This window comes from Heterodontus francisci, unplaced genomic scaffold (genome assembly GCF_036365525.1).
Source record: "Heterodontus francisci isolate sHetFra1 unplaced genomic scaffold, sHetFra1.hap1 HAP1_SCAFFOLD_882, whole genome shotgun sequence".
NCBI classification, from domain to species: Eukaryota; Metazoa; Chordata; class Chondrichthyes; order Heterodontiformes; family Heterodontidae; genus Heterodontus; species Heterodontus francisci.
The window spans coordinates 134,041-160,142 of record NW_027141635.1 but is presented as its reverse complement, the minus strand read 5'-3'; the positions used below and the strand labels follow the sequence as shown (position 1 = coordinate 160,142).

General features: G+C 54.9%; 1 protein-coding gene across 1 annotated transcript in view; it reads right to left on the bottom strand.

The window, feature by feature from the left end:
• Nucleotides 1–26,102, bottom strand: part of LOC137364259 (integrin alpha-D-like) — a 79,060-nt gene that overhangs the window by 6,872 nt on the left and 46,086 nt on the right. Inside the window, exons 14-21 of the mRNA XM_068027587.1 lie at nucleotides 25,810–26,013; nucleotides 25,509–25,639; nucleotides 24,693–24,853; nucleotides 17,176–17,333; nucleotides 12,013–12,144; nucleotides 2,066–2,139; nucleotides 1,321–1,462; nucleotides 426–527 (exon numbers count right to left, since the gene is read on the bottom strand). Coding sequence (XP_067883688.1) covers nucleotides 426–527; nucleotides 1,321–1,462; nucleotides 2,066–2,139; nucleotides 12,013–12,144; nucleotides 17,176–17,333; nucleotides 24,693–24,853; nucleotides 25,509–25,639; nucleotides 25,810–26,013 — 1,104 coding nt within the window. The remainder of the gene's footprint in view (nucleotides 1–425; nucleotides 528–1,320; nucleotides 1,463–2,065; nucleotides 2,140–12,012; nucleotides 12,145–17,175; nucleotides 17,334–24,692; nucleotides 24,854–25,508; nucleotides 25,640–25,809; nucleotides 26,014–26,102) is intronic.

Genomic DNA, 26,102 nt, shown 5'->3' with positions numbered 1-26,102 from the left:
TTTAAAACAAAAAATAAAACGCACGCACACAAAGGCTAGAGAATTAGAAGTAGACACTGGAGGAGGCCATTCGGCCCCACGTGCCCGCTGCCCCATTCAATACGATCACCGATGATTTACTATCTCGACTCCGCCTTCTCGCGCTCTCCCCATGTCCCTTCATTCACTTAGTGTTCCCAAATATCTCTCCATCTCCGTCTTGAATATACTAAACGACGGATCATCCACAGCTGTCTGGGGTTGAGAATTCCAAAGATTCACCAGCCTCCGAGTACAGAAATTTCTACCCATCTCAGTCCAAGACGTCCGAGCCCTTATCCTGAGACTCAGACTCGGGGGAGGGGGCTGAATGGCCTCCTCCCCTGCCCATGCCGGGTGGGAGGAACTCAGCAGTGTTGAAGATGTTAGTAAGCTTTGCGGCCTACCTTGCCCTCACTCCGAAAGATGGGATGACTGATGTTGCAGAGGAAGATCCCAGTTCCGTTCCCAGTTGAGTTGAGGCTGGAGGCGCAGTTGACTTGAATTGTCTGAGGGAAGACGAGGGTACAGGATTCTACTCAACTCCGTTCCTTTAGCGCTTGCGACTCCTCAGATACTGAAGCAGTCCGTGTAGAAATGCAGCAAGACCTGGACAATATCCAGGCTTGGGCTGATAAGTGGCAAGTAACACAAGGGCCAGGCAATGACCATCTCCAACAAGAGAGAATCTAACCATCTCCCCTTGATATTCAATGGCATTACCATCTCTGAATCCCCCACTATCAACATCCTGGGGGTTACCATTGACCAGAAACTGAACTGGACCAGCCATATAAATACTGTGACTACAAGAGCAGGTCAGAGGCTGGGAATTCTGCAGTGAGTAACTCACCTCCTGACTCCCCAAAGCCTGTCCACCATCTACAAGGCACAAGTCAGGAGTGTGATGGAATACTCTCCACTTGCCTGGATGGGTGCAGCTCCAACAACACTCAGGAAGCTCGACACCATCCGGGACAAAGCAGTCCGCTTGATTGGCAACCCATCTACAAACATTCACTCCCTCCACCACCGACACACAGTGACAGCAGTGTGTACCATCTACAAGATGCACTGCAGCAACTCACCAAGTCTCCTTAGACAGCGCCGCCCAAACCCGCGACCTCTACCAACTAGAAGGACAAGGGCAGCAGATGCATGGGAACACCACCACCTGCAAGTCCCCCTCCGAGTCACACACCATCCTGACTTGGAACTATATCGGTCTTCACAGCAGCTATCATGGATTAGATGGGCTGAATGGCTAAGGAAGCATGGGCACAAGTTGGGGGAGGGGGTTACCTGCGGGTTGGTGAGCTTTCTGAACTGCAAGCCGGGTGGGTGATAAAGCGTCAGCACAGTCTTGTAGGAATCTTCACCGAGGTTTTCCAGGGAGACATGGATCTCAGCGATGGCGGAATTCCCCACCAGGAGACTCTTCATCCTGCCCAGGTCGGGAAGGGAAAGGATCAAAGATCGGAGATGGGAGAGGGGGAGGCGGAGGGAGACAGGACGTGGAGGAAAAGGATACGACAAACATCTCACCATCACACTCCTCCGTTCCACCTCCCTCCCTCATTCTATCCCGCTCTCCCCCCTCCCGAGCACAAACACCCTCACCCCTCCCTAGCCCTCTGCCACTCTCCCCCTCCCTTCCTAGCCCCCACCGCCTCTCCCACTCCATCCCTAAAACCCTAACCCCTCGTTCCCTAATACACCACCCCCCGCACTCTGCGTACCCCTGCCTCACCGTCTTCCCCTCTCCCCTTCCCTAATCCTCTCCCTCCTCTCCCCCTCCCTCCTTAATGCCCTCCCTCACACCCCCCACCCTCCCTTATCCCCTCTCTCCCTGCCTGCCCAAAGCCCTCGGCCTCTCCGCCTTCCTTGCCCACATCCCTCTCACTGGCCGCCCTCCTTGGCACTGGGCGCCCCCCCCCCCCCACGTTCAGTGAGATAACCGGGCGGTGTGCGGAACCTCACAATCCCGGGACTGACGCCCCTCTCCTTCTCTCCTGCACCCTGTGCCGAACACAGAAGAGCCACCTACCCTCCGAGGTGAAAGGTCACGTTGAGGTTATCTTTGCACAGGTCATCTTCACCACAATTCTTCTCCACGGGCAGCTGAAAGGAAGGCAGACACCATTAACACAGCCCGTGTTGGATCCTTGTTGCTCACAGCCACCAGTCTCTATCGGGTCACCAGCAACAACCAGGACAACCCAAAACCCTTCATAGTCAATCACGAGCGTTGCTGAAGTTGAAATGGAGGGGATGCGGCAGCCAATTTTCACACAGCAAGATCAAACACACACAACAATGTGACAATGACCCAGATCATCCATTTGTATTTTAGTGATGTTGGTCGAGGGATAGATCTCAGGCCCAGGACACGGGGGAAAAACTCCCTCCACACCGCAATCCCCGCTCTTCTTCCAATAGTGGGTCCGGAGCTGTACACAGTGCTCCCAGTGTGGTCCAACCAGACCAGAACCGTACACAGTGCTCCCAGTGTGGTCCAACCACTCCGGAACTGTACACAGAGCTCCCAGTGTGGTCCAACCAGACCGGAACAGTACACAGTGCTCCCAGTGTGGTCCAACCAGACCGGAACTGTACACAGTGCTCCCAGTGTGGTCCAACCAGACCAGAACCGTACACAGTGCTCCCAGTGTGGTCCAACCACTCCGGAACTGTACACAGAGCTCCCAGTGTGGTCCAACCAGACCGGAACAGTACACAGTGCTCCCAGTGTGGTCCAACCAGACCAGAACAGTACACAGTGCTCCCAGTGTGGTCCAACCAGACCAGAACCGTACACAGTGCTCCCAGTGTGGTCCAACCACTCCGGAACTGTACACAGAGCTCCCAGTGTGGTCCAACCAGACCAGAACCGTACACAGTGCTCCCAGTGTGGTCCAACCACTCCGGAACTGTACACAGAGCTCCCAGTGTGGTCCAACCAGACCAGAACCGTACACAGTGCTCCCAGTGTGGTCCAACCACTCCGGAACCGTACACAGTGCTCCCAGTGTGGTCCAACCAGACAAGAACCGTACACAGAGCTCCCAGTGTGGTCCAACCAGACCGGAACAGTACACAGAGCTCCCAGTGTGGTCCAACCACTCCAGAACTGTACACAGAGCTCCCAGTGTGGTCCAACCAGACCGGAACAGTACACAGTGCTCCCAGTGTGGTCCAACCAGACCAGAACTGTACACAGTGCTCCCAGAGTGGTCCAACCAGACCGGAACTGTACACAGTGCTCCCAGTGTGGTCCAACCAGACCAGAACTGTACACAGTGCTCCCAGTGTGGTCCAACCAGACCGGAACTGTACACAGTGCTCCCAGTGTGGTCCAACCAGACCGGAACTGTACACAGTGCTCCCAGTGTGGTCCAACCAGATCGGAACTGTACACAGTGCTCCCAGTGTGGTCCAACCAGACCAGAACTGTACACAGTGCTCCCAGTGTGGTCCAACCAGATCGGAACTGTACACAGTGCTCCCAGTGTGGTCCAACCAGACCGGAACTGTACACAGTGCTCCCAGTGTGGTCCAACCAGACCGGAACTGTACACAGTGCTCCCAGTGTGGTCCAACCAGACCGGAACTGTACACAGTGCTCCCAGTGTGGTCTAACCAGACCAGAACTGTACACAGTGCTCCAAGTGTGGTCTAACCAGACCAGAACAGCACACAGTGCTCCGAGTGTGGTCTAACTAGACTGGAACTGTACACAGTGCTCCGAGTGTGGTCTAACCAGACCAGAACTGTACACAGTACTTCGAGTTCGGTCGAACTAGACCAGAACTGTACACAGTGCTCCGAGTGTGGTCGAACCAGACAGGAACTGTACACAGTGCTCCGAGTGTGATCTAACCAGACTGGAACTGTACACAGTGCTCCCAGTGTGGTCTAACCAGATCGGAACTGTACAAAGTGCTCCGAGTGCGGTCTAACCAGACCGGAACTGTACACAGTGCTCCGAGTGTGGTCGAACCAGACAGGAACTGTACACAGTGCTCCGAGTGTGGTCTAACCAGACCGGAACTGTACACAGTGATCCGAGTGTGGTCTAACCAGATCGGAACTGTACAAAGTGCTCCGAGTGCGGTCTAACCAGACCGGAACTGTACACAGTGATCCGAGTGTGGTCTAACCAGATCGGAACTGTACAAAGTGCTCCGAGTGCGGTCTAACCAGACCGGAACTGTACACAGTGCTCCGAGTGTGGTCTAACCAGACCGGAACTGTACACAGTGCTCCGAGTGTGGTCTAACCAGACCGGAAGTGTACACAGTGCTCCGAGTGTGGTCGAACCAGACCGGAACTGTACACAGTGCTCCGAGTGTGGTCTAACCAGACCGGAACTGTTCACAGTGCTCAGAGTGTGGTCTAACCAGACCAGAACTGTACACAGTGCTCCCAGTGTGGTCTAACCAGACCAGAACTGTACACAGTGCTCCGAGTGTGGTCTAACCAGACCGGAACTGTACACAGTGTTCTGTGTGTGGTCTAACCAGACCGGAACTGTACACAGTGCTCCGAGTGTGGTCTAACCAGACCGGAACTGTACACAGTGCTCCGAGTGCGGTCTAACGAGACCGGAACTGTACACAGTGCTCCCAGTGTGGTCTAACCAGACCGGAACTGTACACAGTGCTCCGGGTGTGGTCTAACCAGATCGGAACTGTACACCGTGCTCCGAGTGTGGTCTAACCAGACCGGAACTGTACACAGTGCTCTGAGTGTGGTCTAACCAGACCGGAAATGTACACAGTGCTCCGAATGTGGTCTAACCAGACCGGAACTGTACACAGTGCTCCGAGTGTGGTCTAACCAGACCGGAACTGTACACAGTGCTCCCAGTGTGGTCTCACCAGAATGGAACTGTACACAGTGCTCCGAGTGTGGTCTAACCAGACCGGAACTGTACACAGTGCTCCGAGGGTGGTCTAACCAGACCGGAACTGTACACAGTGCTCCCAGTGTGGTCTAACCAGACCGGAACTGTACACAGTGCTCCCAGTGTGGTCCAACCAGACCAGAACAGTACACAGTGCTCCCAGTGTGGTCCAACCAGACCAGAACTGTACACAGTGCTCCCAGTGTGGTCCAACCAGACCGGAACTGTACACAGTGCTCCGAGTGTGGTCTAACCAGACCTGAACTGTACACAGTGCTCCGAGTGTGATCTAACCAGACCGGAAATGTACACAGTGCTCCGAGAGTGGTCTAACCAGACCAGAACTGTACACAGTGCTCCGAGTGTGGTCTAACCAGACCGGAACTGTACACAGTGCTCCGAGTGTGGTCTAACCAGACCGTAACTGTAAACAGTGCTCCGAGTGTGGTCTAACCAGACCGGAACAGTACACAGAGCTCCCAGTGTGGTCCAACCAGACCAGAACCGTACACAGTGCTCCCAGTGTGGTCCAACCACTCCGGAACCGTACACAGTGCTCCCAGTGTGGTCCAACCAGACCAGAACCGTACACAGAGCTTCCAGTGTGGTCCAACCAGACCGGAACAGTACACAGAGCTCCCAGTGTGGTCCAACCAGACCAGAACCGTACAGAGTGCTCCCAGTGTGGTCCAACCACTCCGGAACTGTACACAGTGCTCCCAGTGTGGTCCAACCAGACCGGAACAGTACACAGTGCTCCCAGTGTGGTCCAACCAGACCAGAACTGTACACAGTGCTCCCAGTGTGGTCCAACCAGACCAGAACCGTACACAGTGCTCCCAGTGTGGTCCAACCACTCCGGAACTGTACACAGAGCTCCCAGTGTGGTCCAACCACTCCGGAACTGTACACAGAGCTCCCAGTGTGGTCCAACCAGACCGGAACAGTACACAGTGCTCCCAGTGTGGTCCAACCAGACCAGAACTGTACACAGTGCTCCCAGTGTGGTCCAACCAGACCAGAACTGTACACAGTGCTCCCAGTGTGGTCCAACCAGACCAGAACCGTACACAGTGCTCCCAGTGTGGTCCAACCACTCCGGAACTGTACACAGAGCTCCCAGTGTGGTCCAACCAGACCGGAGCTGTACACAGTGCTCCCAGTGTAGTCCAACCAGACCGGAACAGTACACAGTGCTCCCAGTGTGGTCCAACCAGACCAGAACTGTACACAGTGCTCCCAGTGTGGTCCAACCAGACCGGAACTGTACACAGTGCTCCCAGTGTGGTCCAACCAGACCGGAACTGTACACAGTGCTCCCAGTGTGGTCCAACCAGATCGGAACTGTACACAGTGCTCCCAGTGTGGTCCAACCAGACCGGAACTGTACACAGTGCTCCCAGTGTGGTCCAACCAGATCGGAACTGTACACAGTGCTCCCAGTGTGGTCCAACCAGACCGGAACTGTACACAGTGCTCCCAGTGTGGTCCAACCAGACCGGAACTGTACACAGTGCTCCCAGTGTGGTCTAACCAGATCGGAACTGTACACAGTGCTCCCAGTGTGGTCTAACCAGACCAGAACTGTACACAGTGCTCCCAATGTGGTCCAACCAGACCGGAACTGTACACAGTGCTCCCAGTGTGGTCTAACCAGATCGGAACTGTACACAGTGCTCCCAGTGTGGTCTAACCAGACCAGAACAGCACACAGTGCTCCGAGTGTGGTCTAACTAGACTGGAACTGTACACAGTGCTCCGAGTGTGGTCTAACCAGACAGGAACTGTACACAGTGCTCCGAGTGTGATCTAACCAGACTGGAACTGTACACAGTGCTCCCAGTGTGGTCTAACCAGATCGGAACTGTACACAGTGCTCCCAGTGTGATCTAACCAGATCGGAACTGTACAAAGTGCTCCGAGTGCGGTCTAACCAGACCGGAACTGTACACAGTGCTCCCAGTGTGGTCGAACCAGACAGGAACTGTACACAGTGCTCCAAGTGTGGTCTAACCAGACCGGAACTGTACACAGTGATCCGAGTGTGGTCTAACCAGATCGGAACTGTACAAAGTGCTCCGAGTGCGGTCTAACCAGACCAGAACTGTACACAGTGATCCGAGTGTGGTCTAACCAGACCGGAACTGTACACAGTGCTCCGCGTGTGGTCTAACCAGACCGGAAGTGTACACAGTGCTCCGAGTGTGGTCGAACCAGACCGGAACTGTACACAGTGCTCCGAGTGTGGTCTAACCAGACCGGAACTGTTCACAGTGCTCAGAGTGTGGTCTAACCAGACCAGAACTGTACACAGTGCTCCCAGTGTGGTCTAACCAGACCAGAACTGTACACAGTGCTCCGAGTGTGGTCTAACCAGACCGGAACTGTACACAGTGTTCTGTGTGTGGTCTAACCAGACCGGAACTGTACACAGTGCTCCGAGTGTGGTCTAACCAGACCGGAACTGTACACAGTGCTCCGAGTGCGGTCTAACCAGACCGGAACTGTACACAGTGCTCCCAGTGTGGTCTAACCAGACCGGAATTGTACACAGTGCTCCGGGTGTGGTCTAACCAGATCGGAACTGTACACCGTGCTCCGAGTGTGGTCTAACCAGACCGGAACTGTACACAGTGCTCTGAGTGTGGTCTAACCAGACCGGAACTGTACACAGTGCTCCGAATGTGGTCTGACCAGACCGGAACTGTACACAGTGCTCCCAGTGTGGTCCAACCAGACCAGAACTGTACACAGTGCTCCCAGTGTGGTCCAACCAGACCAGAACTGTACACAGTGCTCCCAGTGTGGTCCAACCAGACCAGAACCGTACACAGTGCTCCCAGTGTGGTCCAACCACTCCAGAACTGTACACAGAGCTCCCAGTGTGGTCCAACCAGACCGGAGCTGTACACAGTGCTCCCAGTGTGGTCCAACCAGACCGGAACAGTACACAGTGCTCCCAGTGTGGTCCAACCAGACCAGAACTGTACACAGTGCTCCCAGTGTGGTCCAACCAGACCAGAACCGTACACAGTGCTCCCAGTGTGGTCCAACCACTCCGGAACTGTACACAGAGCTCCCAGTGTGGTCCAACCAGACCGGAACAGTACACAGTGCTCCCAGTGTGGTCCAACCAGACCAGAACTGTACACAGTGCTCCCAGAGTGGTCCAACCAGACCGGAACTGTACACAGTGCTCCCAGTGTGGTCCAACCAGACCAGAACTGTACACAGTGCTCCCAGTGTGGTCCAACCAGACCGGAACTGTACACAGTGCTCCCAGTGTGGTCCAACCAGATCGGAACTGTACACAGTGCTCCCAGTGTGGTCCAACCAGACCGGAACTGTACACAGTGCTCCCAGTGTGGTCCAACCAGATCGGAACTGTACACAGTGCTCCCAGTGTGGTCCAACCAGACCGGAACTGTACACAGTGCTCCCAGTGTGGTCCAACCAGACCGGAACTGTACACAGTGCTCCCAGTGTGGTCTAACCAGATCGGAACTGTACACAGTGCTCCCAGTGTGGTCTAACCAGACCAGAACTGTACACAGTGCTCCAAGTGTGGTCTAACCAGACCAGAACAGCACACAGTGCTCCGAGTGTGGTCTGACTAGACTGGAACTGTACACAGTGCTCCGAGTGTGGTCTAACCAGACCGGAACTGTACACAGTGCTCCGAGTGTGATCTAACCAGACCGGAACTGTACACAGTGCTCCCAGTGTGGTCTAACCAGATCGGAACTGTACAAAGTGCTCCGAGTGCGGTCTAACCAGACCGGAACTGTACACAGTGCTCCGAGTGTGATCTAACCAGACCGGAACTGTACACAGTGATCCGAGTGTGGTCTAACCAGACCGGAACTGTACACAGTGCTCCGAGTGTGGTCTAACCAGATCAGAACTGTACACAGTGCTCCGAGTGTGGTCTAACCAGACCGGAACTGTACACAGTGCTCAGAGTGTGGTCTAACCAGATCGGAACTGTACAAAGTGCTCCGAGTGCGGTCTAACCAGACCGGAACTGTACACAGTGCTCCGAGTGTGGTCTAACCAGACCGGAACTGTACACAGTGCTCAGAGTGTGATCTAACCAGATCGGAACTGTACAAAGTGCTCCGAGTGCGGTCTAACCAGACCGGAACTGTACACAGTGCTCCGAGTGTGGTCTAACCAGACCGGAACTGTACACAGTGCTCCGAGTGTGGTCTAACCAGACCGGAACTGTACACAGTGCTCCGAGTGTGGTCTAACCAGACCGGAACTGTACACAGTGCTCCAAGTGTGGTCTAACCAGACCGGAACTGTTCACAGTGCTCAGAGTGTGGTCTAACCAGACCAGAACTGTACACAGTGCTCCCAGTGTGGTCTAACCAGACCAGAACTGTACACAGTGCTCCGAGTGTGGTCTAACCAGACCGGAACTGTACACAGTGTTCTGTGTGTGGTCTAACCAGACCGGAACTGTACACAGTGCTCCGAGTGTGGTCTAACCAGACCGGAACTGTACACAGTGCTCCGAGTGTGGTCTAACCAGACCGGAACTGTACACAGTGCTCCGAGTGTGGTCTAACCAGACCGGAACTGTACACAGTGCTCCAAGTGTGGTCTAACCAGACCGGAACTGTTCACAGTGCTCAGAGTGTGGTCTAACCAGACCAGAACTGTACACAGTGCTCCCAGTGTGGTCTAACCAGACCAGAACTGTACACAGTGCTCCGAGTGTGGTCTAACCAGACCGGAACTGTACACAGTGCTCCGAGTGTGGTCTAACCAGACCGGAACTGTACACAGTGCTCAGAGTGTGGTCTAACCAGACCGGAACTGTACACAGTGCTCCGAGTGTGGTCTAACCAGACCGGAACTGTACACAGTGCTCCGAGTGTGGTCTAACCAGACCGGAACTGTACACAGTGCTCCGAGTGTGGTCTAACCAGACCGGAACTGTACACAGTGCTCCGTGTGCGGTCTAACCAGACCGGAACTGTACACAGTGCTCCCAGTGTGGTCTAACCAGACCGGAACTGTACACAGTGCTCTGGGTGTGGTCTAACCAGATCGGAACTGTACACCGTGCTCCGAGTGTAGTCTAACCAGACCGGAACTGTACACAGTGCTCTGAGTGTGGTCTAACCAGACCGGAACTGTACACAGTGCTCCGAATGTGGTCTAACCAGACCGGAACTGTACACAGTGCTCCGAGTGTGGTCTAACCAGACCGGAACTGTACACAGTGCTCCCAGTGTGGTCTCACCAGAATGGAACTGTACACAGTGCTCCGAGTGTGGTCCAACCAGACCGGAACTGTACACAGTGCTCCCAGTGTGGTCTCACCAGAATGGAACTGTACACAGTGCTCCGAGTGTGGTCTAACCAGACCGGAACTGTACACAGTGCTCCCAGTGTGGTCTAACCAGACCGGAACTGTACACAGTGCTCCCAGTGTGGTCTAACCAGACCGGAACTGTACACAGTGCTCCGAGGGTGGTCTAACCAGACCGGAACTGTACACAGTGCTCCCAGTGTGGTCTAACCAGACCGGAACTGTACACAGTGCTCCGAGTGTGGTCGAACCAGACCGGAACTGTACACAGTGCTCCGAGTGTGGTCTAACCAGACCTGAACTGTACACAGTGCTCCGAGTGTGATCTAACCAGACCGGAAATGTACACAGTGCTCCGAGAGTGGTCTAACCAGACCAGAACTGTACACAGTGCTCCGAGTGTGGTCTAACCAGACCGGAACTGTACACAGTGCTCCGAGTGTGGTCTGACCAGACCGGAACTGTACAAAGTGCTCTGAGTGCGGTCTAAGCAGACCGGAACTGTACACAGTGCTCCGAGTGTGGTCTAACCAGACCGGAACTGTACACAGTGCTCCGAGTGTGGTCTAACCAGACCGGAACTGTACACAGTGCTCCGAGTGTGGTCTAACCAGACCGGAACTGTACACATTGCTCCAAGTGTGGTCTAACCAGACCAGAACTGTACACAGTGCTCCGAGTGTGGTCTAACCAGACCGGAACTGTACACAGTGTTCTGTGTGTGGTCTAACCAGACCGGAACTGTACACAGTGCTCAGAGTGTGATCTAACCAGACCGGAACTGTACACCGTGCTCCGAGTGTGGTCTAACCAGACCGGAACTGTACACAGTGCTCTGAGTGTGGTCTAACCAGACCGGAACTGTACACAGTGCTCCGAATGTGGTCTAACCAGACCGGAACTGTACACAGTGCTCCGAGTGTGGTCTAACCAGACCGGAACTGTACACAGTGCTCTGAGTGTGGTCTAACCAGACCGGAACTGTACACAGTGCTCAGAGTGTGGTCTAACCAGACCGGAACTGTACACAGTGCTCCGAGTGTGGTCGAACCAGACCGGAACTGTACACAGTGCTCCGAGTGTGGTCTAACCAGACCTGAACTGTACACAGTGCTCAGAGTGTGGTCTAACCAGATCAGAACTGTACACAGTGCTCCGAGTGTGATCTAACCAGACCGGAACTGTACACAGTGCTCCCAGTGTGGTCTAACCAGACCGGAACTGTACACAGTGCTCCCAGTGTGTTCTAACCAGACCAGAACTGTACACAGTGCTCCGAGTGTGGTCTAACCAGACCGGAACTGTACACAGTGCTCCGAGTGTGGTCTAACCAGACCGGAACTGTACACAGTGCTCCGAGTGTGATCTAACCAGACCGGAAATGTACACAGTGCTCCGAGAGTGGTCTAACCAGACCGGAACTGTACACAGTGCTCCGAGTGTGGTCTAACCAGACCAGAACTGTACACAGTGCTCCGAGAGTGGTCTAACCAGACCAGAACTGTACACAGTGCTCCGAGAGTGTTCTAACCAGACTCCAAGCTGGAGATTGACTAGTTTATTTTTGTCTTTGTGTCTTTTATCTCTGACCCCTCACCAATTTCGTGCTGCCTGCAAGTTTCGAAATTTGACTTCTAATTTGTTACTCCAAATCGCGGATTTAAATGTCTACCCCTCCTCTCTTGTCTTCCTCGAAACCGGGAAGGTGTGGAAAACCCAAACCCCCCACTCCCCCAAACTGTTCGGCCTTTCCCCAGAGGCTTACCAGCATGGAAAGCTGCTGGGCGCATCGCTCGTTCAGGATGGGCTGGAGATCCTTCGGCCCTTCGACTGGGAGAGGCGTCAACGCGAATTTGACCTGGACTTCGATGGGAGTGAGGTAGTCCTCGACGCAGCCCTGGGCAGGGATAACAAGAGGATGGTGAAGACTGCATCAGAATGCAGCCCCATCAAACGTAACACGCCACATGACTGGGACATTGGCCGTTTTTATGCCTACTATCATTCATGAAAAATACCGCCTGTGTCGTCCCTTTGAAAGACCTATCTGATTAATCCCACTCCCCCGCTCTTTCCCCCTTATCCCTGTAAATTTTTCCCCTTCCAGTATTTCTCCGATTCCCTCTTTTGACCCTCCCACCACTGGGAACAATTTCTCATTATTTACTCCGCCGAAACCCCTTCCTGATTTCAAACGCCCCGATTAAATCTCCTCTTAACCTTCTCCGCTCTACGGAGAACAATCCCAGCCTCTCCCAGTCTCTCCGCGTTAACTGAAGTCCCTCAATCCCTGGGACCATTCTGATCAATCTCCTCCGCACCCCCTCCGAGGCCCTGACATCCTTCCTGAAGTTTGGCAAGCGCAACTGGACGCAACACTCCATTCGGGGCCGATCCCAGTGTTTTACCAAGTGTTTACTATCACCTCCCTGCTTTTGTATGCTGTGCTTCTGTTTATAAAGCCCGGGATTCCGCAAGCTCATTTTCAATCATCTTCTCAACTTGTCCCGTCATCTTTAAAGATTTCTGGAGCTAACCCCCCTCCCCGTTGCCCCTCCACTCCCAGGTCTCTCTGTTCCTGCACCCACTTTACATTGGTACCCTTTGGTTTAACTTTTGGGGAGTTAACCCATGTTGTAGATGTGGGAATGTCTATGGGCGTTCGTGATACAGACGTCCAGAAGGCATTGAAATAAGTTCCCCATGAAAGACTTGGCGTGGGCTCGGAGACAGACCCTGGAGGTGGGTGGGGAGTGGCTTCGGAGGTGGGAGATCCTGGGACTGCAGTCCAATTGGCAGGATGTGTGGAGCAGTGGGATCTGTTCCTGGGGCCTGTTTTCCCTCGGGTGGAGGAGATGAAGGGGAGGGGATGATCCAATCGAGGAGTTTAAGATGGATCTGATTGGGTCAATCAAGAGGAAATATTTCCTCTGGCGGGCGGGGAAATTTGGAAATTCCAAAACAGGGATTGATAAATTTCAGTTAGGAAAGAGTATTAAGGGTGACATAGCTAAGGTGAGCAGATGGAGTTTAGAAAAACAGAGCTCCCAAAGGGGGAACTGAGTTACCATAGCCCCTGGTGCTCTCTGGGGCCTGCGGTTTAATTTAGGCCTGAGGCCTAGGCGTCACAGTATGACTGATCGTTGGGGCCTTCTCCCTCTCTGAGGCCTGGGGTTAAATTTAGGCCTTAGGCCTGAGGTGTGAGGCCTAGGCGTCACAGTATGACCGATCACTGGGGCCTTCTCCCTCTCTGGGGCCTGCGGTTTAATTTAGGCCTTAGGCCTGAAGCCTTGATGATACAATATGACCGATGGCGGGCTTCTCCTTCATCTCTGGGGCCTGTGGTTTAATTTAGGCCTTAGGCCTGAGGCCTAGGTGTCAAAGTATACAAAGAACAAAGAACAAAGAAAATTACAGCACAGGAACAGGCCCTTCGGCCCTCCAAGCCTGCGCCGATCCAGATCCTCTATCGAAACCTGTCGCTTATTTTCTAAGGGTCTGGATCTCTTTGCTTCCTGCCCCTTCATGTATCTGTCTAGATACATCTTAAAAGACGCTATCGTGCCCGCGTCTACCACCTCCGCTGGCAACGCGTTCCAGGCACCCACCATCCTCTGTGTAAAGAACTTTCCACGCATATCCCCCCTAAACTTTTCCCCTCTCACTTTGAACTCGTGTCCCCTAGTAATTGAAACCCCCACTCTGGGAAAAAGCTTCTTGCTATCCACCCTGTCTATACCTCTCATGATTTTGTACACCTCAATCAGGTCCCCCCTCAACCTCCGTCTTTCTAATGAAAATAATCCTAATCTACTCAACCTCTCTTCATAGCTAGCGCCCTCCATACCAGGCAACATCCTGGTGAACCTCCTCTGCACCCTCTCCAAAGCATCCACATCCTTTTGGTAATGTGGCGACCAGAACTGCATGCAGTATTCCAAATGTGGCTGAACCAAAGTCCTATACAACTGTAACATGACCTGCCAACTCTTGTACTCAATACCCCGTCCGATGAAGGAAAGCATGCCGTATGCCTTCTTGACCACTCTATTTACCTGCGTTGCCACCTTCAGGGAACAGTGGACCTGAACACCCAAATCTCTCTGTACATCAATTTTCCCCAGGACTTTTCCATTTATTGTATAGTTCACTCTTGAATTGGATCTTCCAAAATGCATCACCTCGCATTTGCCCTGATTGAACTCCATCTGCCATTTCTCTGCCCAACTCTCCAATCTATCTATATTCTGCTGTATTCTCTGACAGTCCCCTTCACTATCTGCTACTCCACCAATCTTAGTGTCGTCTGCAAACTTGCTAATCAGTCCACCTATACTTTCCTCCAAATCATTAATGTATATCACAAACAACAGTGGTCCCAGCACGGATCCCTGTGGAACAACACTGGTCACACGTCTCCATTTTGAGAAACTCCCCTCTATTGCTACTCTCTGTCTCCTGTTGCCCAGCCAGTTCTTTATCCATCGAGCTAGTACACCTTGGACCCCTTGCGCCTTCACTTTCTCCATCAGCCTGCCATGGGGAACCTTATCAAACGCCTTACTGAAGTCCATGTATATGACATCGACAGCCCTTCCCTCATCAATCAACTTTGTCACTTCCTCAAAGAATTCTATTAAGTTGGTAAGACATGACCTTCCCTGCACAAAACCATGTTGCCTATCACTGATAAGCCCATTTTCTTCCAAATGGGAATAGATCCTATCCCTCAGTATCTTCTCCAGCAGCTTCCCTACCACTGACGTCAGGCTCACCGGTCTATAATTACCTGGATTATCCCTGCTACCCTTCTTAAACAAGGGGACTACATTAGCAATTCTCCAGTCCTCCGGGACCTCACCCGTGTTTAAGGATGCTGCAAAGATATCTGTTAAGGCCCCAGCTATTTCCTCTCTCGCTTCCCTCAGTAACCTGGGATAGATCCCATCCGGACCTGGGGACTTGTCCACCTTAATGCCCTTTAGAATACCCAACACTTCCTCCCTCCTTATGCCGACTTGACCTCGAGTAATCAAACATCTGTCCCTAACCTCAACATCCGTCATGTCCCTCTCCTCGGTGAATACCGATGCAAAGTACTCGTTTAGAATCTCACCCATTTTCTCTGACTCCACGCATAACTTTCCTCCTTTGTCCTTGAGTGGGCCAATCCTTTCTCTAGTTACCCTCTTGCTCCTTATATATGAATAAAAGGCTTTGGGATTTTCTTTAACCCTGTTTGCTAAAGATATTTCATGACCCCTTTTAGCTCTCTTAATTCCTCGTTTCAGATTGGTCCTACATTCCCGATATTCTTCCAAAGCTTCGTCTTTCATCAGCCGCCTAGACCTTATGTATGCTTCCTTTTTCCTCTTAGCTAGTCTCACAATTTCACCTGTCATCCATGGTTCCCTAATCTTGCCATTTCTATCCCTCATTTTCACAGGAACATGTCTCTCCTGCACGCTAATCAACCTCTCTTTAAAAGCCTCCCACATATCACATGTGGATTTACCTTCAAACAGCTGCTCCCAATCTACATTCCCCAGCTCCTGCCGAATTTTAATATAGTTGGCCTTGCCCCAATTTAGCACTCTTCCTTTCGGACCACTCTCGTCTTTGTCCATGAGTATTCTAAAACTTACGGAATTGTGATCACTGTTCCCAAAGTAGTCCCCTACTGAAACTTCAACAACCTGGCCGGGCTCATTCCCCAACACCAGGTCCAGTATGGCCCCTTCCCGAGTTGGAGTATTTACAGACTGCTCTAGAAAACCCTCCTGGATGCTCCTTACAAATTCTGCTCCATCTGGACCTCTCACACTAAGTGAATCCCAGTCAATGTTGGGAAAATTAAAATCTCCTATCACCACCACCCTGTTGCTCCTACATCTTTCCATAATCTGTTTACATATTTGTACCTCTATCTCACGCTCGCTGTTGGGAGGCCTGTAGTACAGCTCCAACATTGTTACCGCACCCTTCCTATTTCTGAGTTCTGTCCATATTGCCTCACTGCTCGAGTCCTCCATAGTGCCCTCCTTCAGCACAGCTGTGATATCCTCTTTGACCAGTAATGCAACTCCTCCACCCCTTTTACCTCCCTCTCTATCCCGCCTGAAGCATCGATATCCTGGGATATTTAGTTGCCAATCATGCCCTTCCCTCAACCAAGTCTCAGTAATAGCAATAACATCATACTCCCAGGTACTAATCCAAGCCCTAAGTTCATCTGCCTTACCTACTACACTTCTTGCATTAAAACAAATGCACCTCAGACCACCAGTCCCTTTGCGTTCATCATCTGCTCCCTGCCTACTCTTCCCCTTAGTCACACTGACTTCATTATCTAGTTCCTTACAGGCTTTAGTTACTACCTCCTTACTCTCCACTGACCTCATTTGGTTCCCATCCCCCTGCCACATTAGTTTAAACCCTCCCCAACAGCGTTAGCAAAAGCACCCCCAAGGACATTGGTTCCAGTCCGGCCCAGGTGTCGACCGTCCAATTTGTAATAGTCCCACCTCCCCCAGAACCGGTCCCAATGTCCCAAAAATCTGAACCCCTCCCTCCTGCACCATCTCTAAAGCCACGCATTCATCCTGACTATTCTTTCATTTCTACTCTGACTATCACGTGGCACTGGTAGCAATCCTGAGATGACTACCTCTGAGGTCCTACTTTTTAACTTGGCTCCTAACTCCCTAAACTCTGCTTGTAGGACCTCATCCCGTTTTTTACCGATATCATTAGTGCCTATGTGCACAATGACAACTGGCTGTTCACCCTCCCCCTTCAGAATGTTCTGCAGCCGATCTGAGACATCCCTGACCCGATCACTGGGGCCTTCTCCCTCTCTGGGGCCTGTGGTTTAATTTAGGCCTTAGGCCTGAGGCCTAGGTGACACGGTATGAGACTGGGGACTCACCGAGAGCAGGACCTGGTGATCGAAACAGTAGTTATCCTCAGTAACGTTTATATATCTGGGGAAGGTTCTCTTAGCAGATTCAACCATGACCCTCTGCATCTGCCTGTTGGAATCCAACTCGATGTGATAGGAAAGATTGGCTCGAAGTTTTCCTAGAACTAAGAGCAGGAAGTACAGTGAGTCCAACAGCAAAAACCCATCAGAAGGTAGGAGGAGGTGACTGCATCTATTACCCCTCAGTGCTGGACGAGAGTCCCTACCTCGCTGTACTATCCAAGGGTCAGTACTGAGGGAGTGTCACACTGTCGGAGGGTCAGTACTGAGGGAGTGCCGCACTGTCGGAGGGTCAGTACTGAGGGAGTGTCACACTGTCGGAGGGTCAGTACTGAGGGAGTGACACACTGTTAGAGGGTCAATACTGAGGGAGCGCCGCACTGTCGGAGGGTCAGTACTGAGGGAGTGTCACACTGACGCAGGGTCAGTACTGAGGGAGTGCTGCACAGTCGGAGGGTCAGTACCGAGGGAGTGCCGCACTCTCAGCGGGTCAGTACTGAGGGAGTGCCACACTGTCGGAGGGTCAGCACTGAGGGAGCGCCGCAATGTCGGAGGGTCAGTACTGAGGGAGTGCTGCACAGTCGGAGGGTCAGTACCGAGGGAGTGCCGCACTCTCAGCGGGTCAGTACTGAGGGAGTGTCACACTGTCAGAGGGTCAGTACTGAGGGAGTGCTGCACAGTCGGAGGGTCAGTACTGAGGGAGTGCCGCACTGTCAGAGGGTCAGTACTGAGGGAGCGCCGCACTGTCGGAGGGTCAGCACTGAGGGAGCGCCGCACTGTCAGAGGGTCAGTACTGAGGGAGTGTCACACTGTCTGAGGGTCAGTACTGAGGGAGTGTCACACTGTCAGAGGGTCAGTACTGAGGGAAAGTCACACTGTCTGAGGGTCAGTACTGAGGGAGCGCCGCACTGTCTGAGGGTCAGTACTGAGGGAGTGCCGCACTGTCGGAGGGTCAGTACTGAGAGAGTGCCGCACTGTGGGAGGGTCAGTACTGAGGGAGCGCTGCACTGTCAGAGGGTCAGTACTGAGGGAGTGTCACACTGTCGGGAGGGTCAGTACTGAGGGAGTGCCGCACTGTCGGAGGGTCAGTACTGAGGAACACTGCACTGTCAGAGGGTCAGTACTGAGGGAAAGTCACACTGTCTGAGGGTCAGTACTGAGGGAGTGTCACACTGTCGGAGGGTCAGTACTGAGGGAGAGCCACAATGTCAGAGGGTCAATACTGAGGGAGCGCCGCACTGTCGGAGGGTCAGTACTGAGGGAGTGCTGCACAGTCGGAGGGTCAGTACCGAGGGAGTGCCGCACTCTCAGCGGGTCAGTACTGAGGGAGTGCCGCACTGTCGGAGGGTCAGTACTGAGGGAGTGCTGCACAGTCGGAGGGTCAGTACTGAGGGAGTGCCGCACTGTCGGAGGGTCAGTACTGAGGAACACTGCACTGTCAGAGGGTCAGTACTGAGGGAGTGTCACACTGTCGGAGGGTCAGTACTGAGGGAGAGCCACAATGTCAGAGGGTCAATACTGAGGGAGCGCCGCACTGTCGGAGGGTCAGTACTGAGGGAGCGCCGCACAGTCGGAGGTTCAGTACTGAGGGAGTGTCACACTGACGGAGGGTCAGTACTGAGGGAGTGCTGCACAGTCGGAGGGTCAGTACCGAGGGAGTGCCGCACTCTCAGCGGGTCAGTACTGAGGGAGTGCCGCACTGTCGGAGGGTCAGCACTGAGGGAGCGCCGCAATGTCGGAGGGTCAGTACTGAGAGAGTGCCGCACTGTGGGAGGGTCAGTACTGAGGGAGCTCCGCACTGTCAGAGGGTCAGTACTGAGGGAGTGTCACACTGTCTGAGGGTCAGTACTGAGGGAGTGCCGCACTGTCAGAGGGTCAGTACTGAGGGAAAGTCACACTGTCTGAGGGTCAGTACTGAGGGAGCGCCGCACTGTCTGAGGGTCAGTACTGAGGGAGTGCCGCACTGTCTGAGGGTCAGTACTGAGGGAGTGTCACACTGTCTGAGGGTCAGTACTGAGGGTGCGCTGCACTGTCGGAGAGTCAGTACTGAGGGAGTGCCGCACTGTCGGAGGGTCAGTACTGAGAGAGTGCCGCACTGTGGGAGGGTCAGTACTGAGGGAGCGCTGCACTGTCAGAGGGTCAGTACTGAGGGAGTGTCACACTGTCGGGAGGGTCAGTACTGAGGAACACTGCACTGTCAGAGGGTCAGTACTGAGGGAGTGTCACACTGTTAGAGGGTCAGTACTGAGGGAGTGCCGCACTGTCGGAGGGTCAGTACTGAGGAACACTGCACTGTCAGAGGGTCAGTACTGAGGGAAAGTCACACTGTCTGAGGGTCAGTACTGAGGGAGTGCCGCACTGACGGAGGGTCAGTACTGAGGAACACTGCACTGTCAGAGGGTCAGTACTGAGGGAAAGTCACACTGTCTAAAGGTCAGTACTGAGGGAGTGCCGCACTGTCGGAGGGTCAGTACCGAGGGGGTGCTGCACTGTCTGAGGGTCAGTACCGAGGGGGTGCTGCACTGTCTGAGGGTCAGTACTGAGGGAGTGCCGCACTGTCTGAGGGTCAGTACTGAGGCAGTGTCACACTGTCGGGAGGGTCAGTACTGAGGGAAAGTCACACTGTCTAAAGGTCAGTACTGAGGGAGTGCCGCACTGACAGAGGGTCAGTACTGAGGGAGTGCCGCACTGTCTGAGGGTCAGTACTGAGGGAGTGTCACACTGTCTGAGGGTCAGTACTGAGGGAGTGCCGCACTGTCGGAGGGTCAGTACTGAGGGAGTGCCGCACTGTCTGAGGGTCAGTACTGAGGGAGCGCGCACTGTCGAAGGGTCAGTACTGAGGGAGTGTCACACTGTTAGAGGGTCAGTACCGAGGGAATGCCACACTATCTGAGGGTCAGTACTGAGGGAGTGCTGCACAGTCGGAGGGTCAGTACCGAGGGAGTGCCGCACTCTCAGCGGGTCAGTACTGAGGGAGTGCCGCACTGTCGGAGGGTCAGTACTGAGGGAGTGCTGCACAGTCGGAGGGTCAGTACTGAGGGAGTGCTGCACAGTCGGAGGGTCAGTACTGAGGGAGTGCCGCACTGTCAGAGGGTCAGTACTGAGGGAGTGTCGCACTGTCGGAGGGTCAGTACTGAGAGAGTGCCGCACTGTCAGAGGGTCAGTACTGAGGGAGTGCCGCACTGTCGGAGGGTCAGTACTGAGGGAGTGCTGCACAGTCGGAGGGTCAGTACTGAGGGAGTGCCGCACTGTCGGAGAGTCAGTACTGAGGGAGCGCCGCACTGTCAGAGGGTCAGTACTGAGGGAGTGTCACACTGTCGGAGGGTCAGTACTGAGGGAGTGCTGCACAGTCGGAGGGTCGGTACCGAGGGAGTGCCGCACTCTCAGCGGGTCAGTACTGAGGGAGTGCCGCACTGTCGAAGGGTCAGTACTGAGGGAGTGCTGCACAGTCGGAGGGTCAGTACTGAGGGAGTGCCGCACTGTCAGAGGGTCAGTACTGAGGGAGCGCCGCACTGTCGGAGGGTCAGCACTGAGGGAGCGCCGCAATGTCGGAGGGTCAGTACTGAGAGAGTGCCGCACTGTGGGAGGGTCAGTACTGAGGGAGCTCCGCACTGTCAGAGGGTCAGTACTGAGGGAGTGTCACACTGTCTGAGGGTCAGTACTGAGGGAGTGTCACACTGTCAGAGGGTCAGTACTGAGGGAAAGTCACACTGTCTGAGGGTCAGTACTGAGGGAGCGCTGCACTGTCGGAGAGTCAGTACTGAGGGAGTGCCGCACTGTCGGAGGGTCAGTACTGAGAGAGTGTCACACTGTCTGAGGGTCAGTACTGAGGGAGCGCTGCACTGTCGGAGAGTCAGTACTGAGGGAGTGCCGCACTGTCGGAGGGTCAGTACTGAGAGAGTGCCGCACTGTGGGAGGGTCAGTACTGAGGGAGCGCTGCACTGTCAGAGGGTCAGTACTGAGGGAGTGTCACACTGTCGGGAGGGTCAGTACTGAGGAACACTGCACTGTCAGAGGGTCAGTACTGAGGGAGTGTCACACTGTTAGAGGGTCAGTACTGAGGGAGTGCCGCACTGTCGGAGAGTCAGTACTGAGGGAGTGCCGCACTGTCTGAGGGTCAGTACTGAGGGAGCGCTGCACTGTCGGAGAGTCAGTACTGAGGGAGTGCCGCACTGTCGGAGGGTCAGTACTGAGAGAGTGCCGCACTGTGGGAGGGTCAGTACTGAGGGAGCGCTGCACTGTCAGAGGGTCAGTACTGAGGGAGTGTCACACTGTCGGGAGGGTCAGTACTGAGGAACACTGCACTGTCAGAGGGTCAGTACTGAGGGAGTGTCACACTGTTAGAGGGTCAGTACTGAGGGAGTGCCGCACTGTCGGAGGGTCAGTACTGAGGAACACTGCACTGTCAGAGGGTCAGTACTGAGGGAAAGTCACACTGTCTGAGGGTCAGTACTGAGGGAGTGTCACACTGTCGGAGGGTCAGTACTGAGGGAGAGCCACAATGTCAGAGGGTCAATACTGAGGGAGCGCCGCACTGTCGGAGGGTCAGTACTGAGGGAGCGCCGCACTGTCGGAGGGTCAGTACTGAGGGAGTGTCACACTGACGGAGGGTCAGTACTGAGGGAGTGCTGCACAGTCGGAGGGTCAGTACCGAGGGAGTGCCGCACTCTCAGCGGGTCAGTACTGAGGGAGTGCCGCACTGTCGGAGGGTCAGTACTGAGGGACTGCTGCACAGTCGGAGGGTCAGTACTGAGGGAGTGCCGCACTGTCAGAGGGTCAGTACTGAGGGTGCGCCGCACTGTCGGAGGGTCAGCACTGAGGGAGCGCCGCAATGTCGGAGGGTCAGTACTGAGAGAGTGCCGCACTGTGGGAGGGTCAGTACTGAGGGAGCTCCGCACTGTCAGAGGGTCAGTACTGAGGGAGTGTCACACTGTCAGAGGGTCAGTACTGAGGGAGTGCCGCACTGTCAGAGGGTCAGTACTGAGGGAAAGTCACACTGTCTGAGGGTCAGTACTGAGGGAGCGCCGCACTGTCTGAGGGTCAGTACTGAGGGAGTGCCGCACTGTCTGAGGGTCAGTACTGAGGGAGTGTCACACTGTCTGAGGGTCAGTACTGAGGGAGCGCTGCACTGTCGGAGAGTCAGTACTGAGGGAGTGCCGCACTGTCGGAGGGTCAGTACTGAGAGAGTGCCGCACTGTGGGAGGGTCAGTACTGAGGGAGCGCTGCACTGTCAGAGGGTCAGTACTGAGGGAGTGTCACACTGTCGGGAGGGTCAGTACTGAGGAACACTGCACTGTCAGAGGGTCAGTACTGAGGGAGTGTCACACTGTTAGAGGGTCAGTACTGAGGGAGTGCCGCACTGTCGGAGGGTCAGTACTGAGGAACACTGCACTGTCAGAGGGTCAGTACTGAGGGAAAGTCACACTGTCTGAGGGTCAGTACTGAGGGAGTGCCGCACTGTCGGAGGGTCAGTACTGAGGAACACTGCACTGTCAGAGGGTCAGTACTGAGGGAAAGTCACACTGTCTAAAGGTCAGTACTGAGGGAGTGCCGCACTGTCGGAGGGTCAGTACCGAGGGGGTGCTGCACTGTCTGAGGGTCAGTACCGAGGGGGTGCTGCACTGTCTGAGGGTCAGTACTGAGGGAGTGCCGCACTGTCTGAGGGTCAGTACTGAGGCAGTGTCACACTGTCGGGAGGGTCAGTACTGAGGAACACTGCACTGTCAGAGGGTCAGTACTGAGGGAGTGCCGCACTGTCTGAGGGTCAGTACTGAGGGAGTGTCACACTGTCTGAGGGTCAGTACTGAGGGAGTGCCGCACTGTCTGAGGGTCAGTACTGAGGGAGTGCCGCACTGTCTGAGGGTCAGTACTGAGGGAGCGCCGCACTGTCGAAGGGTCAGTACTGAGGGAGTGTCACACTGTTAGAGGGTCAGTACCGAGGGAATGCCACACTATCTGAGGGTCAGTACTGAGGGAGTGCTGCACAGTCGGAGGGTCAGTACCGAGGGAGTGCCGCACTCTCAGCGGGTCAGTACTGAGGGAGTGCCGCACTGTCGGAGGGTCAGTACTGAGGGAGTGCTGCACAGTCGGAGGGTCAGTACTGAGGGAGCGCCGCACTGTCGGAGAGTCAGTACTGAGGGAGCGCCGCACTGTCAGAGGGTCAGTACTGAGGGAGCGCCGCACTGTCGGAGAGTCAGTACTGAGGGAGCGCCGCACTGTCGGAGAGTCAGTACTGAGGGAGCGCCGCACTGTCAGAGGGTCAGTACTGAGGGAGCGCCGCACTGTCGGAGAGTCAGTACTGAGGGAGCGCCGCACTGTCGGAGGGTCAGTACTGAGAGAGTGCCACACTGTGGGAGGGTCAGTACTGAGGGAACGCTGCACTGTCAGAGGGTCAGTACTGAGGGAGTGCTGCACTGTCGGAGGGTCAGTACTGAGGGAGTGTCACACTGTCTGAGGGTCAGTACTGAGGGAGTGCCGCACTGTCAGAGGGTCAGTACTGAGGGAAAGTCACACTGTCTGAGGGTCAGTACTGAGGGAGCGCCGCACTGTCTGAGGGTCAGTACTGAGGGAGCGCTGCACTGTCGGAGAGTCAGTACTGAGGGAGTGCCGCACTGTGGGAGGGTCAGTACTGAGGGAGTGCCGCACTGTCGGAGGGTCAGTACTGAGGGAGTGCTGCACTGTCAGAGGGTCAGTACTGAGGGAGTGCCGCACTGTCTGAGGGTCAGTACTGAGGGAGTGCCGCACTGTCTGAGGGTCAGTACTGAGGGAGTGTCACACTGTCTGAGGGTCAGTACTGAGGGAGCGCCGCACTGTCTGAGGGTCAGTACTGAGGGAGTGCCGCACTGTCTGAGGGTCAGTACTGAGGGAGTGTCACACTGTCTGAGGGTCAGTACTGAGGGAGCGCTGCACTGTCGGAGAGTCAGTACTGAGGGAGTGCCGCACTGTCGGAGGGTCAGTACTGAGAGAGTGCCGCACTGTGGGAGGGTCAGTACTGAGGGAGCGCTGCACTGTCAGAGGGTCAGTACTGAGGGAGTGTCACACTGTCGGGAGGGTCAGTACTGAGGAACACTGCACTGTCAGAGGGTCAGTACTGAGGGAGTGTCACACTGTTAGAGGGTCAGTACTGAGGGAGTGCCGCACTGTCGGAGGGTCAGTACTGAGGAACACTGCACTGTCAGAGGGTCAGTACTGAGGGAGTGTCACACTGTCGGAGGGTCAGTACTGAGGGAGTGCCGCACTGTCTGAGGGTCAGTACTGAGGGAGTGCCGCACTGTCTGAGGGTCAACACTGAGGGAGTGCCGCACTGTCTGAGGGTCAACACTGAGGGAGTGCCGCACTGTCGGAGGGTCAGTACTGAGGGAGTGCCGCACTGTCTGAGGGTCAGTACTGAGGGAGTGCCGCACTGTCTGAGGACTTACAAACGGTGCAGGATGTCGAGAATTACCGACTAAAGAATAAAATACCTTTGCTTGGTGGAGTTGCCAGTGAAATGTTGAAGCAGACAGTTAGATCACTCACACCGGGCTTCACCTCATCCGAGTTCCAGGGACATGCAAACGTCCACAATGCAATCTCACGCGGGCGAAAAGATATCTCAGCCATCACGTCCACCACTGGCCGAGAGCTGGAACGGAAATGGCACAGTCAAGGAACATGAACGGACGTGAGACGAGGCAAGGTGCAGGAGGCGGCCATTCAGCCCCTCCGGCCTGATCCACCCCTGAATCGGGACATGGCTGAGCTGTATCTTAACCCCATTCGGACACCACCCACCCCCATCCCAATCCCCTCTCCGAGACTGAGATATCTTTGCTGAGGTGGCGGGGTATCACAAGGGTTATCAGGAGGACGCTGAAAGAACTGGTTTGGCGCCAACGTTTACTGCTCTTCGCGTGGCTCGAGTCAAAAGGTAGAACAGAAACCCTGGTAACTGCGGGGGGGAGATGGGGGCTGAGAAGTGACAGTCGCGCGCCCCGTGACAGGCCAAGCCCGGGGCCAGCGGCGCGCACCTGAGAGATCAGCCGAGTCGCACGCTTTTGGGTTGCCCTCCGGGAACGAGACGAAGTTGGCGCCTGCCCCCGCTTCTGAAGGAGTGTCGCGGAGGGTGGGACTCGATTCTTGCTGAACATTTTAAGAGTCAAGCCTGCAGAAGGAGAAGGGAATGCCCCAGGGGAGGAGAGAGGAGCACGAGCCAGCTCAGCTTTCCAGCACCTCTCCAAAAGACCCCGAGCAGTCCACTGTGTCAACTCATCTCGTCTCCCGCCTCCCGGGTTCCTCACCGGAAAAGCACGGCCTTCCCTAGCGCTCCCACGACGACGTCAGTCAGCCCGTCCTTGTTCATGTCCATGGTTCCGTGCACCGATTGGCCGAAGTAACTGAGACCCGGGGATACGCTGACACCGGAAATTCTCTGGGGAGTGGGCGCAGACGAAGAGACCAATGAGAGACAAATCAATGCAACAAAGCCCGCAATCCAGCGCAGCTCCCCTCCGCTGACCCTTGACCTCGCGCCCGCTATCCTCCCACCGACCCCGCCCCCCCCCCGCCCCCCCCCACCCCGCGCCCGGGCTGACCTCTGACCTGGCTGTAGCCGGGGCCGATTCCGCTCCTGCTGCCGTGGTAGATGTAGATGCAGCCGCGGTGCCCGTCCTCCAGCGGCGCCCCCACGGCCACGTCGCGCATCCCGTCCCCGTTCAGGTCCCCCAGCTCCGCGATGGCGCTGCCAAAGCGGCCGAGCCCGTCCCCGGCCTTCCCCCGGAGGGTCAAGGGGCAGGAGAAGTTGCCCTGCAGAGACACAGAGAGAGAGAGAGAGAGAGAGAGAGAGAGAAGAGCCGTAAATTTGACGCTTCGGATCCCGCGCCCGAGGGCGTTCC